General features: G+C 42.8%; 1 protein-coding gene across 14 annotated transcripts in view; it reads left to right on the plus strand.

The window, feature by feature from the left end:
• Positions 1-16359, plus strand: part of TNIK (TRAF2 and NCK interacting kinase) — a 308730-nt gene that overhangs the window by 226941 nt on the left and 65430 nt on the right. For 9 of the 14 annotated variants that reach the window (XM_073359382.1, XM_073359394.1, XM_073359393.1 and 6 more), the window contains 2 exons: positions 13804-13914; positions 15164-15250. In XM_073359382.1, coding sequence (XP_073215483.1) covers positions 13804-13914; positions 15164-15250 — 198 coding nt within the window. The remainder of the gene's footprint in view (positions 1-13803; positions 13915-15163; positions 15251-16359) is intronic. The other 5 variants (XM_073359389.1, XM_073359396.1, XM_073359390.1 and 2 more) reach the window with 2 other exon arrangements.

Consider the following 16359-nt stretch of genomic DNA (forward strand, 5'->3'; position numbering starts at 1 on the left):
AATTTCAAGCAGCGGACTGTACACTTTGTAAGAGCAGCGAGTAGTTGTTCTTCAAGGTGGTTCTGTTAGCCTCCTTCAGGGCTGTAAATAGCAGAGGGGCAAAGTACAAGCTAAGCATTTTCCAGTCTGGTAGATGTGTTGGTCTGTAACATTGTTAGTGTGCAGCATGTTCTACACTTGATAAATTGCAGGTCAGGTTTTTTCTTTTTTCTCTGTACTGTTGATGAGTCAAGCGTAGCTTTGAAAAGAGGAATAGGATTCCACACACTAAAAAATCCCTTGCACTATCATAAGTGATTATTTGAGGACTATTGTATGGGAAGCTGACTCTGTCATTGTGCAAATGGATGTTACTGCAAGCAATAGAGAAATGGAACAGGAGCAGAATAAAAGCAGACACTAGATTAGCTGAAATCCTATAATAAATACAATACTTACTCAACTTAGTAGGATATTAATATGCTACCTTTAAATTGAAGCAAATCATTCTCTCTCTTCCCCAAACAGCGTTTGAATTTAGAGCTCTAATCCCCTTGGCTGGGCTCCATAGGGATCTCTCCTGTGAGGGGCTCATTTTATATTTGGGCCTGGAAATGCTGAACATGTTGCAAGATCAGTCCTCTAGTTTGTATGTGGCTCTGGAAAAGTCACTCCCTTTTCTCTTTCCATTCTCTTTCTATTCAAAATCGATGTCACTGCATCCAGCTATTGAAACTAATGCCTTAACTCTGGGTAACTGGAAAAGTACCCTGGGCTGTTCTCTCGTTGCCTCCTTCCCAGTCGACATGTCCCTTTAAAATTTTAGGTTTTAAAATCAGAGGGAAATATATTATGAGCCAAAGAGGTTGGGGAGACAGAAGGCTTTCAGCTATTTTGTCATGCCACACAGTGCAGAAGAAGGAAGTGCAGCCCTAATTGAACGGCATCCTCAATCCAAACCCGATTCCGATGTCAACGTTTCATTTTGTCTCATGCTCTTATTTCAAATGACTGCTGAATTTTTGTGAAAAGCAACTTTGTGCCTTGCTTCCTCTTACATCTGAGGCTGTACACACCAAGTCTCTGCCCCCGCTTGTGTGTTCTCGTAGAGCAGACACAAGAAGCTGTGCGTCAAGCAGTGGCTAACCTAGTGTCTGAGAGTATATCTTGTGCTCTCAGTTGGTGTTTTTAGCAGCAGCACAATTGTCTTTGTCAGGAAACTGGTGGTTTTCTCAAGTTGCTGAATAAGAGCGTGTCAGTGAAAACCCTCTAGCTGCTGGCATTATGAGTCAAACTAATATGATCTGTTGGTTTCACGTTTGCAATGTCTTCAAATTTTACAACTGCTGCTGTTTCATAAGTCACTTTGGGTCAAATATTGAAATGTGGGGGTTATGGGCACTCGCAAAAATATCTTCATGTGGACTGGATAATTGCATGTATAAAGAGATACTTAGGTACCCCAGATGGGGGTGGGGGATGGGCTTGCAGGTGCACATAGATTTTTTTTTCACTGCCACCTTTGGGATCTGCTTGTGAAAGTGGAGTTGCCTATATGGCTGAAGATCTCTCTACCAGTTTTATACTGCCACCTCCAACCAATAGTAAGGTTATTCGGGCTTGTCTACATGGGCAATTCATAGGGAAGCTAGTGCAGAAATAGCAAGGGGGTGAATATAAAATGCAATAGCTATTCTGTACTCATTCCCTGTGTGGATGCTCTTATTCTGTGCTAAATTTAGAGTAATCCGTTTCCAAAGTGGATTACCCTAAACTGCACAAAGGCACTCTTGGTATGGAGTATGAGTTAGTGCAGGGAGCTAGTGTGGAACAGCTATTCAGCAATAGCTATTTCAGGCCTTTTCCCCATGTAGACAAGCCATTAGTGTTAGTAAGAAGAGAAAAAACAGTCTTGTTTATTATATGTATTGGCTATCATTTATATAGATGGCAAGAAATCAAGAATTGCTATAGTAAGGATTAAATAGAGTTTTTGAGGGGATGTAAACTCTCGTGCTTTGGGGTTAGTACCAAACTTTCTCTAGAGCAGGTTATTCCATAATTGCCTGCTGTGGGGTTGCATGCACCTTGCTCTAAAGCAGCTGGCACTGGTTAGATGGACCACTGGTCTTTCCACTCTGGCAATTCCTATGTTCCTAATTGAGACATTGTTTGTTTTAACATTTTATCCAGAGCAGGCAGGTTTCTGGCAATAGATAAATCATCCATAGACTGTGCATTCTGTGTGGTTCTTGCCACTTTAATATCTATATTCTATAATATGTGTAGGTAGAATTAGATGTAGGTATACTATGTATATGCCATGGTTAGAAGGATGACTTTGTTTTGAAGTCGCAGAACTAGCCCTGTATTTCCACAGTGGGGGTGACCTTTTATGACCATTTATATAGAGGAAGGGGGGAATTCATGGCATCTGTGACCTTGCAACAAAATCACCCCCTAACTATGGCATATAGCTGGTCTGTCTAGCCTGTTTATACATATTTCTAGGATGTAGCTATGAATGTAGTGGGGAATCTCATAGAACATATGTAGAAATCAAGGATAGGAAGACCTGTTAGGTTGGCTTGTCCTTCCCCCTTGCAAATTCAGGATCATTCTGTACAATGTCTGTCTTATTCTAGTTTTAAATGGCTCAAGCAATAGGGCACCAAACAGCCCCTCAATGTGGCCAGCAAGCAGTCCCCGCCTCAGTTTCCCCCTTCATGGAACTTCTTCAGTAATTCACACACACTTTTTCCCTTCACAGCCCTTCTCAGGTTCTGGTTTTATGATCATAAAAAACAAAGAAAGTTCTCAAGTTCCTCCTCAAGTCCATCCATTTGTTCTCTTACCAGGCCACTCCCAGACCTTTCCTGTCTGAAGTCCCAGGTTTCTCTGCTGGAGCCTATTCCCTCCCAGCAGCCTTTGCACTCCACTCTGGTCTCCCTGAGAACTCACTTTCACTGCAGCTTCCTGCTGCTCCTTGTAGGGGAATCAGCTGAACCCTGCTCAGATATGCGTCCTTAATAACTAGGATTGACTGTCCCCACAGCCCTTAAAGGGGCATGCCTCCCCATTACACACTGCCAACATGGATTTTTTCCCCGATATTCAGCTTATACTTTCTCTTGCTTAGTTTCATTTTTCTCACATCTAGTTTTAGCCTCTAATATCATAAACATTTCCTCTGCATCCCTGGTATGAGTTCCTACAACTTCTCAATGGGCATAATTTATAGCAGGTATATTGGCATGCCATATCCCATTTGCACCTATTCCATTAGCAATGAACATTAACAAAAATACATTGTAGCAGAAAAATAGTGAAGTGGGGCTCAGTGAAAACAAAGTTGCTTTGCTCTCAGGGAGCTTGGCAAATGGGCTCCTTGTCCCTCTCTCCCCAACAATTAACAATTATAATTTTCCACTTGAGTTTAATGCTCATGAAAGGGGTCACAGCATGAGACCAGGAGACTGAAGTATTCTATCCACAGAAGAGGGTAGAATCCACAGAAGAGGGTAGTGCCTCAATCCTGACTGGTGGAACCACCGCCATGGGTGAATGGGAAGCTTGGTCTACATACCCTTTCAAGGATGCCAATTAGTGCCAATTAGTGCCAACTGTGGTAATGATCACCTGTCCACCAGGGACTGGACTGAGAGCACCGAACAGTCACCAAAGGGTAGCAATCACAAGTGCATTGGGTTGGATGTCATAGCCAGTCCCTTGAGTTTGTTGCCCCCAGGAAGTTACTTTAATATTTGGAATTCGCTCTAGAGAGTAGCGGGCATTACCCCACTGTGGGGACAAGTCCTTTCACAGAAGTAGGGCATTCTTACTTTGGACCTGAGGCTGTTCTCGCTTGCAGCAGTTCTACACTGACTTTCGTTGAGTTACTCCTGGTTTATATTGGTGTAATTAAGAGCAAAATATGTTCTATACTGTTTAAAAGTTTGATTGGAGAGGCACTGGGCATGATCAGTGAAAATGTATCTTGATTGCAGCTCTCCATCAGCAGATCACTGTAAAAAGAGGAAAAGGGGAGCAGATTGAAGATGGAGGCTACTGATGATATTTCAAAATAAAATAAAATTGGCCTTTAAAACCCAATCTGGGTCACACAAACACCCTGCACCTGTGGCTCTTTTTGGGCTTGTAAGTCAGCCTGCCTAGTAGTGTCAGATGTATCAGTGTTTATAGAGAGTGTCCAGACACATAATAAATCCCTATAAAGAAGGCCAAGCTGAATGAATGAATGAGTCAGCTGGAAGTCAGTGCAGTGCCAAAGAGAATGACTTTGAAGGATGCTATGCTCGGGCTTCAGAAATGCCATATGGTTACTTATGTCATAGAATCATATTAATTAGAGACGGGAAAGGCCTGTCAGGGTATCTAGCCCATCTTCCTGTCATTTTCTATTGCTTTGTCCTGTCTATTTTTAAATAGCCCAAGACATGGAATTTCCAACATTTCACTAGCAATGGCCTCTTCCCCCACCTAACAGAGCTCACCATACAGAAATCCTTCTTCAGCATTTCTTTCCTTGATGTCATCTCATCACTTGTATGATGATCCCTCCTTTGGTGATCCTAAATCAGGGATTCTTGAACTTTTTCATCGTGTAGACCACAGCTTAGTAGGAAGACTTGCTCATGGACACTTGTCCTCCCACTCACAATCTCATGACATCCCTGTGACGCAGAAAGAAAATGCTCTCATGGAAAAAGTAAAATCAAGAAAGTTTTGAATGTTGTTAGTGATCTTTTAATGCAGTTCAGTTGATGAAACTAAAGAGGAGAGCCAGCTCTCTACAAGCCTCCAACAAGAACTTTGAGAACTTCTGTTCGTACCTGTCAAACACTTGGGGATATCCCCTTTGGTCGTCAATTAACCAACCTATAAAAATTTTATTCTTTTAGGCTGCGATTTTCAAAGCCAGCTAGGAAATGTAGGTGCACATTCATTTCAGTGAAAATTGTGCATCTAAATCCACTAAGCAGATGGGAAAATCTCAGCCTTAGTCTTCACAGTTTCTGTGATAGTTCTGTGACATCCCTCTCACTTGGTCCACATCCTTCTGGCACTGAGGTGAATGCATTATTCTCCTTCCTCACCCCAGAGCGGAATATCCTCAAACCTGCATTCTGCCAGGAGTACCTGACTTCAGTTTTGATCATGGGAAAATGACAGCAGTGAGAGGGCTGGGGTGATGTCTATCATAGCAGGGAGTGGGGAATATGTGATTTGGAAAGGCTATGAAGGGGAAGGAAGAAAAGCAGTCAGTGCCACAGAAAGGAACCACCTCCTAATGTCTTCTACAACTTAACCAATATTGGTTGAGGGAATGAGTCCTGTCCTTCCTTAACTATTTAGCATCAAAACAGTATTTGAAAAATTACTTGGAATTTTAGCTTGAATGTGGCTGAATATGCATCTTTCTCACACACACACACTACAGTGTGTCCTGAAACTGGCTTAATGAGGTCTTCTTAACGGAAGGATCATCCCTTTGAGTAAAAGAAACCTGTGATTGTATGTTATTAACTTTTAAAAGGATTTAGTGACACTTACAGCCAGAGCCTTTTGACTCGGAAGGTAATTAAAGTTCAAATGATGACCCAGGGACACAGAAATGCTGTAGCTGTGTTGGCAGGATTCCATCCTACAAGGGTGTACACTGAGATCACAGGTGCCGCTTAACTTTTCACATTTGTTGACTGTATTCGAAGCAGTGTGTCAGATTCTGTTGTCCGTTACACAGCTTCAACTTCCAAGACAATGGAAGTCAGAACAGTGTAAATGAGAGCAGAATTTGGTCCAAACTCTTGTTCGTTAGGGAGCAAAATAAGCAGGTGCTGAAAATAAAAGAGAATTCAAGAAACAAGGGTCATCCTCTTTTTGTTTTATTGCGACAGAAAGTTTGGCACATGAATCCAAAACAGGTCCGAGATTTAATCACAAAAAGAGATGTGAAAAGACAAAAGAATATCAGAGCTGAATAACATCAAAGAAAATATTCGTATGGCAAAGAGTTATTTAGCTGGCTAGAACACCTTTTGATTTTTCCCCTTCTATTGTTGCTAAAAGATAGCTGTCTAATAACCGCCCTAGGGTTATCAGCAGGCATTGAACCCAGGACTTTCAGCACCAAGGCTAAGACTGCTGCCATTCCAACTAGTAGCTCAGCTGAATCAACACATCTCTTCAGTGCAGGCTAACCAGTAGAAAGGTACAACGTAGGTGCTGGAACCAGGGTTGCTACCACACCCCCTGGCTGGATGTAATAACAACCACCCAAATACATGGTTTCTGCCTTCAGCACCCCTACTATAAAAATTGCTCCAGCACCACTGGGGACAGACACATTTAGCCAATGTTTTATGTAGCCACATTCCGGGGCAATATTGTAGGTTTCTTTTCTGCTTCCAGGCAGAAAATATAAAGTTCAAATCTTTACAGTGAATACGTGAGACAAATCCGAGTGCCTTGTTGTATACCGGTGAACTTTCATTCAGTGCCATTCTAGGGCCCAGATCCTCAGCTGATAAAAATTTCTGTAGCACTGCTATTTATTAATCTAAATATAAACTAAAAGTATAGAAGAGCATCTATTCCACACTCTGGGAGCAATTGACAAACTCTTAAAAACACAATGCATAGGAACCCCAGCAGTCACCCACTCATAGATAGATTTATACCAGCTATGACTCTGTCCATCGGCATTTTCTTTTGCAGGAGCAAGAAACAAATGACTTGTTTAGATTAGGACAGAGATCGGCAACCTTGGCACGTGGCCCACCAGGGTAAGCCCACTGGCGGGCTGCGCTGGTTTGTTTACCTGCCTTGTCCGCAGGTTTGGCCGATTGTGGCTCCCACTGGCTGCGGTTCACTGCTCCAGGCCAATGGGGGCTGCGGGAAGTGGTGGCCAGCACATCCCTTGGCCCGCGCTAGTGGGAGCCGCGATCGGACGAACCTGCGGACGCGCCAGGTAAACAAACCGGCCCAGCCCGCCAGGGGGCTTATCCTGGTGGGCTGCGTGCCAAAGTTTGATTGATGATCCCTGGATTAGGGGAATGTTCACTAATGCAACTGCATCCATGCAAACCCTTAATGTAGAAACATGGTACCACTACCACTTACAGACTCAGTCATGCTGCAGCCACACATCTATGCTAGTTTTGCACCTGGCTAGCTATGCCACTACCAAAACTCTTGGTATAGACAGGGCCATTGTTTTCATGCCCTCAGAATGTCCAGGTGGTGGTTTATCCTTTGCATTATTAGTTTCATGAAGTTAAAACCTGGGACAGGTGTGCAGTTCATGCAGAATTCTTTCACTTCTACTTAACAGTCACCTTTACTTCACATCCTCTTACCATTACCTTTGCTTTGTCTTTGAAAGCTTGCAAAGCTTATACTTTGAGCCTTCTGGTGTGGGGAGGCTGTCTTAGAAAATAGGGTCCTATGGGCTAACCATGATGTTCCCAGACTAAAGTTCCAACTCCCATTCAATGCATACAAAACCCTTATTCACAATAACGGGAAATACCTAACAGGCCCCTACGTTAATGGGAAATATCTATCTGTGTTCAAATGCCTGACCCATCTAAAGAGATGGTATTTCAGGCACGCTTCCTTGTTCACTGGTGGCCTAGAGTGATAGCATATCGCAAACACACTGGCACGCAGAATATGCGTTTCTATTTATTACTTGGAGTTCCCCTTCTTCCTGTCTGGTGACTCATATTTACATTTGGTTGCGGCAGCTGAATTTTTCTCAAGAGCTGCTTCTTACGAACATTATTGCCTTTCAGAATTAGCCTGCGGTTTGTCCCATGGTGCTAGCCTTCTATGACTCAGTTATACTCCTGTTCCCAAGTGTGTCTAGTTTAGCAGAGTGAACTGTTATGCTTCTGAAGCCATCTTTTCATGCCAGGCTTCAGAGGACCTTCCCAGTAGTGGCTTTGCCTTCAGGTGGCTCCCACCATCAATATTTCAAACCTGTCCTTTCTAATTCTGTATAAATAGGATCTCATTGTGTCCTGCCAAAAAGCTGCATGTAGCCTCACCTGTGAAGCTATAGAAATACACTCACAATGAATTGGTAGTCTTGCCTTGGATGAATAAAAGATCTGTATCGTGTGAACATATACAATAAACCTGGGGCTTAGGAAAGCATTATCACATGGCGGGGGGAAAAAAGAGAAGATGGACAGATAGAGGAGAAAAGGTGACAAAAAAGCATCTTCTAATCTTTTGCTGCCATTTTCTGTCATGTTCCTGCTGCTCTGAATCCCTGATTGAGAGGAACCTCTGTTTCAGTCGTTCCAACAGCATCGATTCAGCACAGCCAGAGCCGGTGAAATTGGCAGCTGCATAGGCAGGGGTAGATGAGAAAAAAATGCAGTGCTGGAATCTTCACCCACTCTGTCATGCTTCCAGGTCGTCTCCAAATGCCTGCCGGCTGTAGAAGCCGAGCAGTGAGTTGAAGCAATTCCAGCACCTCAGGAGACTGAGTCTTCTGCTAATTCATAGTATCTATGGTGAAATGGCCTTTAATTCACTCAGCTGTTAGCTGCAGTCGGTCATAATGTGACCTGACAAATGACTATCATGCTGGCAGGACGGCATGCAGTAGCTCGGTATTCTCAGTCTAGATTTCCAAACATATTTCAGTTTCACCATATCAGTCTGAGGAGCCAGGTCTTACTTATTTTATTCTGTTGATGTGTTATTAAGATAACAGTGCAATATTATAGCTAGCACTCAGTAGTTATTTGAAAGTTCAGATTAGTATATCTAGTTAGTTGTCAAATGGTGTGTTCTATACAGAGTGTTTTCATGAGGGGCTGTGTGTGTGTGTGTGTGTGTAAATATGTATGGTGTGTCTGTGCACACATGTAATGACAATTACCTCCATTGATAGAGTGCTTTCATTAGAAGGACATTTTAGGGTGTCAGATTGAGCACTCAGAAGTTAGGAACTCCCATAAATTATGGCAGCTGCTGCATTCAGCCATGTCCTGTGTATTTTATAGTATAGATTTTCACAACATAAGTCATATGGAGTCAAAAAAGGATACAAATATATAAGATATACACACACACACACCTAGATGAAATATTAAATAAAACGTGGATAATGTGACTATGACTACACTGTGAAATTTTTTGTTTTCTGAACCCTACAGTTGTAAATAGTTTTAGAAAAATGTAATTTTCCTGCTCTGAGCAGGGTTAATAACACTGATAAAAAATGCCAGTGGCCGACCTACACTAACTTTCCTACCACTGGTTTCAGAGTGGTAACTGTGTTAGTCTGTATCAGCAAAAAGAACGGGGAGTACTTGTGGCACCTTAAAGATTAACAAATTTATTTGGGCATAAGCTCTCGTGGGCTAAAACCTACTTCATCGGATGCATGCAGTGGAAAATACAGTAGGAAGATATATATACACAGAGTACATGAAAAAATGGGTGTTGCCATACCAACTGTAACGAGACTAATCAATTAAGATGGGCTATTATCAGCAGGAGAAAAAAAACTTTTGTAGTGATAATCACGATGGCCCATTTCAAACAGTTGACAAGAAGGAGTGAGTAACAGTAGGAGAAAAATTAGCATGGGGAAATAGTTTTTACTTTGTGTAATGATCCATCCACTCCCAGTCTTTATTCAAGCCTAATTTAATGGTGTCCAGTTTGCAAATTAGTTCCAATTCTGCAGTTTCTCATTTGAGTCTGTTTTTGAAGAATTTTTTGTTGGAGAATTGCAACTTTTAGGTCTGAAATTGAGTGACCAGGGAGGTTGAAGTGTTCTCCAACTGGTTTTTGAATGTTATAATTCTTGACATCTGACTTGTGTCCATTTATTCTTTTACGTAGAGATTGTCCAGTTTGGCCAATGTACATGGCAGAAGGGCATTGCTGGCACATGATGACATATATCACATTGGTAGATGTGCAAGTGAACGAGCCTCTGATAATGTGGCTGATGTGATTAGGCCCTATGATGGTGTCCCCTGAATAGATATGTGGACACAGTTGGCAACGGGCTTCGTTGCAAGGATAGGTTCCAGGGTTAGTGTTTTTGTTGTGTGGTGTGTAGTTGCTGGTGAGTATTTGCTTCAGGTTGGGGGGCTGTCTGTAAGCGAGGACTGACCTGTCTCCCAAGATCTGTGGGAGTGAGGGATCATCCTTCAGGATAGGTTGTAGATCCTTGATGATGTGCTGGAGAGGTTTTAGTTGGGGGCTGAAGGTGATGGCTAGTGGAGTTCTGTTACTTTCTTTGTTGGGCCTGTCCTGGAGTAGGTGACTTCTGGGTATTCTTCTGGCTCTGTCAATCTCTTTCTTCGCTTCAGCAGGTGGGTATTGTAGTTGTAAGAACGCTTGATAGAGATCTTGTAGGTGTTTGTCTCTGTCTGAGGGGTTGGAGCAAATGCGGTTGTATCGCAGAGCTTGGCTGTAGACGATGGATCGTGTGGTGTGGTCAGGGTGAAAGCTGGAAGCATGTAGGTAGGAGTAGCGGTCAGTAGGTTTCCGGTATAGGGTGGTGTTTATGTGACCATCGTTTATTAGCACTGTAGTGTCCAGGAAGTGGATCTCTTGGGTGGACTGGTCCAGGCTGAGGTTGACGGTGGGATGGAAATTGTTGAAATCATGGTGGAATTCCTCAAGGGCTGCTTTTCCATGGGTCCAGATGATGAAGATGTCATCAATGTAGCGTAAGTAGAGTAGGTGTGTTAGGGGATGAGAGCTGAGGAAGCATTGTTCTAAGTCAGCCATAAAAATGTTGGCATACTGCGGGGCCATGCGGGTACCCATAGCAGTGCCGCTAACCTGAAGGGATACATTGTCCCAAAATGTGAAATAGTTGTGGGTGAGGACAAAGTCACAAAGTTCAGCCACCAGGTTTGCCGTGACATTATCGGTGATACTGTTCCTGACAGCTTGTAGTCCATCTTTGTGTGGAATGTCATTAGAGCTGCATTGGGACTAGAATAACGGTGGGAGATTTCCCCAAAATGCAGCCAAATACCCATCCCCATCCATGTCACTAGTAGTGTATATCTACACTGCAGATGCAGGTGTGGTTGCAGCTCAGGTAGGCATACACAGGCTAGCTTTAATCTAGGTAGCGCAGCTAAAAATAGCCATGAAGATGTGGCAGTGTAAACTGTATAACCCCATCTGGTAGCCCTGGGTATCTACTCCCTTTGCTAACTACGTTGAAACTTACTCCAGCAGGTCTCCACTGCTATTTTTAGCTCTTGTAGCTAGATGAAAGCTAGCGTGGGTGTGCCTACCCAAGCTGCATCACACCTAAGACTGCAGTGCAGACCTACCTAATGAGACCAGTGTCTTTAAGGTGAAAGGCCCTTTCAGAGTGACCATGACTCTATTGTACTACACCACATGATACATTTTTTAAAATTCTTAAATACAGCATGTGCACAATGGCAATTTTAATACATCCATTATTTTCCCAAAACAGAGCAGCTACATAGGAGCCATTGTAATGCACATGATTTGCCTAATATATTGCAGTACAGAACATCACTTACCTACCCAGCCACTACAGGGCCCTGAGGAACTGTATCTGCAGTGTTGGAGATGTCTGATTAAAAAAATGTGTGTAATTCCTGAAGTGTGTGTGTATTGCCACCTTATTACAGCTGTGTGTTTGTTACTACACTGGAACCTATGGAGTTCCCCCAGACCCACAAGGTCCCTGTTATCCAATATTTGCACACTACTGTCCTCTAGTGGTCAATCTGTCTCACTATCCATGGAATTGATGTTTTCGCATAATGTGGATAGAAAATAGGCAGATAACATACAGGTGTGTCTATTGCTTTTGGCTCCTGTTTCTAAGCCTATCCCTCTCTTATAGGTCATGCCCCTAAGAAAATCCTAGTGGAAGCAGCATTGTCTAGCATTTTTGTTTTATGCTGCTCTGAGCGGAGTAGCCCAGCACCAATCATCTTTCTATTATTTGTTTGCCAGGGTAGCTCAGATATCTTGGGCCTGTATCTCTTCTGGCACAGATGAAAATCAGGATTAAGCCAGTGGAGTTACACTGGAGTAAGACCAGTACAAAGGCAAGGAGAAACAGGTTTTTTGACTCTAAAGCTTATTTGGTCTCAGATTCATGGTTACCTCCCCAGCCAGATCAACTCAAGTTGAGTGAACTCTTCATAACTCTATACTTGAACAAGTCACTCCCCTCAATTAAGTCATAACCAGATGCTTCAGTTGGTGGTAGCTGGCACTCTTCCCTTGGATTCAGGACTGAACTAGTGCCCCAGCAAAATGTTATATAAGTGGTGATGGTATCTGTAATCTTGAGCATAAGTATGGCGAGATGCACTTTTCCCCCCAGTAGAAAGACACGTGTACAGTAGATAAAATAGTAAGCAGTGGCACAAGTTGAGAAGGTTGGGAAATGCATTTTGAACAGCGCAGCAGAAACTGAAAGCCAGCCAGCTTTGTATGTGGAGGTGGCTGAACCAGTTAAGCCCATTGCTAATTAATTATTTTACACTTTTTCATTTCTGTCTTGGAGCACGTTGGGCACGTTGTCAGCACATCTCGCCCTTTGCGCGATGGATATTGCAGATGCACTGCATGTATGACCTGAGTGGCGTGTAATTAGAAAACCATATTGATTTTCAGGAAAGAGGTTGCAAACATGCAGATCTTCCACATAAAAAGCAGTTTGATCTTCAAATGACTTGATTAAAAGCTTTATTTTTCTTAGTAAACAGGATAACTTGGTGAAAAAAGACCATACAAGGGGTCTGATCCTGCCAGCACAATAGGCAAGCATTACCTTCTCAGTGAGAAGTCCCATTCACTCCAGTAAGACTCCCCTTATGGCTCAGGATCAGGCCCCTCACATGATTCTTATTTATTTATAAAATGCAGCAATTTGGCCCCTACATTTGTTTTCTTTTGCAAGTGGGTGGAAGCCGTGCCCTTGTGTTCGATGAAGCTGCGTGCTGTTTTGTCCTGTGTGCAGCACTGCTCAGGCGAGGCCTGTGGGTGGATGTCTGTCAGCACTAAACTGCCTTTGTCTAACTCTTTTGTTGGTGACCAGTGTGGTTGCAGATGCAGACAGCCTCTGAATTGCAGCTGTTGTCTGCAAAGCATACAGAAGAGATCGTGGTACAGCCAAACCCATCCCTCTAGCCTTTCAGAGCTCAGAGATCAGCCCTTCTGTGAAATGGCAGTGAGCTGGAAGAGCATTTCTTCTCACACAGAGCTCACCAAGCACCCCATTCATGCCAATACGAGCAACATCCAAGCTGCCATGCAGTTTTGGCTGGGTATGCAACCAAGGACATGTTTGCCTTATTATGGCTCACTGACAAAATACAGCAGCCTGCTCTGTCACACACTTTCTGCCTCCATCCTGTCCTTGTGTTTCTGCCGCACTCTGAAATTTCATGATTTTGGCAGCAATCAGTGTCACTTTTTTAATATTTGTATTTACATGTTCAGGCCCCAGCTACTCTGTCAGTTACACACGTGCACAAGATCTGTTGAAGTCATTGGGAGTCACGCATGCAACTGAGAGGATAACAGAGCCCCGTGTTTTTTGCATAGGACAAACGTGGTAGTGGAAAAAGTTCAGACCCAGTTTTGGAGGTCTTTCTGAAAATCCGGCCTTTACATACTCTCACCATGTAAAATGGCTTCTGAAAAGCATGGACAAGAATGTTTTTATTAAGTGACGTAGCATTTGTAAGAACTTCTGCCTGCTTTTTATTTGCATTTGCAAGTACCTTCATAGTTTACCTGGTTTTTTTGCACCCATAGCAGCAGAGAAGAGAGAAGGAGATGAGGAAGCAGCAGGAAAGAGAGCAGAGGCGGCATTATGAGGAGCAGATGCGCCGAGAGGAAGAGAGGAGGCGCGCAGAGCACGAGCAGGTATTCTGCAGAGGATTCTGGGTGAATCAGTCCCCAACATCGAAGGCTGAATTCTGAGGTCAAAATTGCTTCCCTTTGGGCTTATTGTCTATTGTGATGTTTTAGTTCTTTGCAAACAAATTACAATTCATTTAATAAGTTAAAAGCAAATCTACTTATTACTCTCACATTTGATCACTTTCATTACTAAAGAGTAAATTGCTTAAGTGCTAACCTCGTGTTTATTGCTTTTCACTGTATTAATTCCCTTCTATCTGTGGCCAGCAATTCTGGGGCCACTTAATATACAGTTTCCCACTCCCACGCTCCCTATATAAAGCTTTTGTTTACTACTGTCTCTTGTACTTTACCTTGGTACCCAACAAAACTGGTCCCTCCTCTGCCTGAACTTACCTCTTTATAGCTCTCAGAACACTTGGCTTCTCAGAATTGTAGGGTAAAAAGAGTAGAAAGGAATATATATATAAAGAGTAGAGGTGCTGATTTGTCAGTGCCAGCTTTAGAATGGGGTGTGCTTAACGCTTGTCCCTCATCCCCACTCATGAAAATAAGATGTATATCACAGTCCTGAGGCTGTCCCGTTGAGCAACATTTTGCATAATTCATAGTAGCCATAGAACTTTTTCAGCTTTTCTAATAACACTGCAGAACTTACAAAGGTGCTTTACATCTACAAGACACTGTATAAGCACTAAAGACCTGGTCCTGTTCAAGAACCGTGTGTGAAATTCCCATTGACTTCATTGGAACTACCATCTCCTACACTGGAGCATTCCATGAGCAAGGTCTTAAGGGATTGTCCCCTAACTAATTAAGGCTTGCAATGCCACTTCAAGGTTGGGAATACTTGTCTATACTACCAATGTTTTGCCCGTATAATATACCTGGTCTAGTACCTCCATAGTCTGTAATGAAGGTAGTCTTTATTTACTTTGGAGTAACTCAGAACAAAATGTTGCCCTCAAATTATAGCTGTGCCTTTTTACTGTTTTTCAATACAGTAGAATGTAAAGCTTGTGTCATTTCAATAAGCTACAGGCAGGAGAAATTCTCAGTGTTTTCAGTTTAAAATTAATTGTCTTTGCGTTTTTTTGCAGTTGAATCTCTCTGTGTTTGAGCCAGGGCCCCTTAGTATTTCTGCCATTTCTATCCCTCATGCAGCAGCTCCTTTCTCTGTGGAATTACTGGCTCTTTTTCTTTTCTCTCTTTCCACACCCCCCATCCCGATTCCTGCTGCCCATGTCTCCAGGAGTACATCAGGCGACAGTTAGAGGAAGAGCAGAGACAGTTAGAGATCCTGCAGCAGCAGTTACTGCAGGAACAAGCTCTACTTCTGGTAATGGGGAGACCACATCCCTGCTTACCCGCTTTCTGTTTGTAGTGTGCCTGTCTGTGTGCGCCTGTGTGTCCCCATGCCCTCTGAATGGCTAGTATAACGAGTCGGGCTGTGTAGGTAACTTGCATACGATCACCTGCTGCACGGATTTAATTAAACCAATAAGCCTCATAACCACACAATTTTCCAAGACTCCACTCTGCTAAGAATAACATGCTGGGGTTTTTTTTGTTTCATAAATACAAATGGAGCGGCGCTCTGGATTCTTGTATCTTTTTTCCTCAATTCCATGACCGCTCACTGATTCGATATCCTTGCTGTGAGCTCCTTTCTCACTCAGTCTGTCTCTGTGACGTTGGCATGCTTTCGGCTTCATTAGAAGTGCTGGCCCCTTCTCAGCCCCACTGTGGTTATTGCAGAGTAATTTTTAAGGCCGTTAGCAGTGTACTGGAATACAATCAAACTGAAATGTACTTGTACTCTGCATACCCGCTCAGCTTTACAGGATTTGATAGCCATATTTCATTTGAAATCTATTAGTTTTACTTTCTTGACAGGAACATTTTATGTTCCCTTCTCATGCTGCTTCCATTTTAGACCATGTTTTTTGTTGCATTATCTCCTGAATTGCCCTTTTTGTTTGTTTGTTTAAAGTGAGAATTATATTTATCAGTATTTATGGTTTTCTTTTCAATAAAACAGAGCTCATTATTGGTCTCTGTTTCCACTGGCTTTATTTAGAGAAAGAGGGAACTCATACAAATCCCTCCTTTTTAAAGGTACTTAAGTATTAATGATTATTAATTAAACCTTTAAAAAGCCCCAGTGCTTCAGAGAGAGCCGTTAATTGGCTCTGCAATTCAAGTTCTTGTCACAATCACCCACTCCTATGAGCTGCTGAGTACCAATCAGCTCCCAGTGGCTTCAGTATGAAATGAAGGCACTCAGCACCTCACTAGATGGATCCACTGCAAAACCTGGCGATAAGCAGTTGTAATTTACAAATCTAGCAAGGATCTCAACTTATTCAATGGATTTCTGTTTGGTCAACTCAGTGTGAACCTGATTCTATTCTTTGAACACACAGGCTGTTTAAGGGATTTAGATAC

Source organism: Lepidochelys kempii, chromosome 9 (assembly GCF_965140285.1).
Source record: "Lepidochelys kempii isolate rLepKem1 chromosome 9, rLepKem1.hap1, whole genome shotgun sequence".
In the NCBI taxonomy this organism is placed as follows: domain Eukaryota; kingdom Metazoa; phylum Chordata; order Testudines; family Cheloniidae; genus Lepidochelys; species Lepidochelys kempii.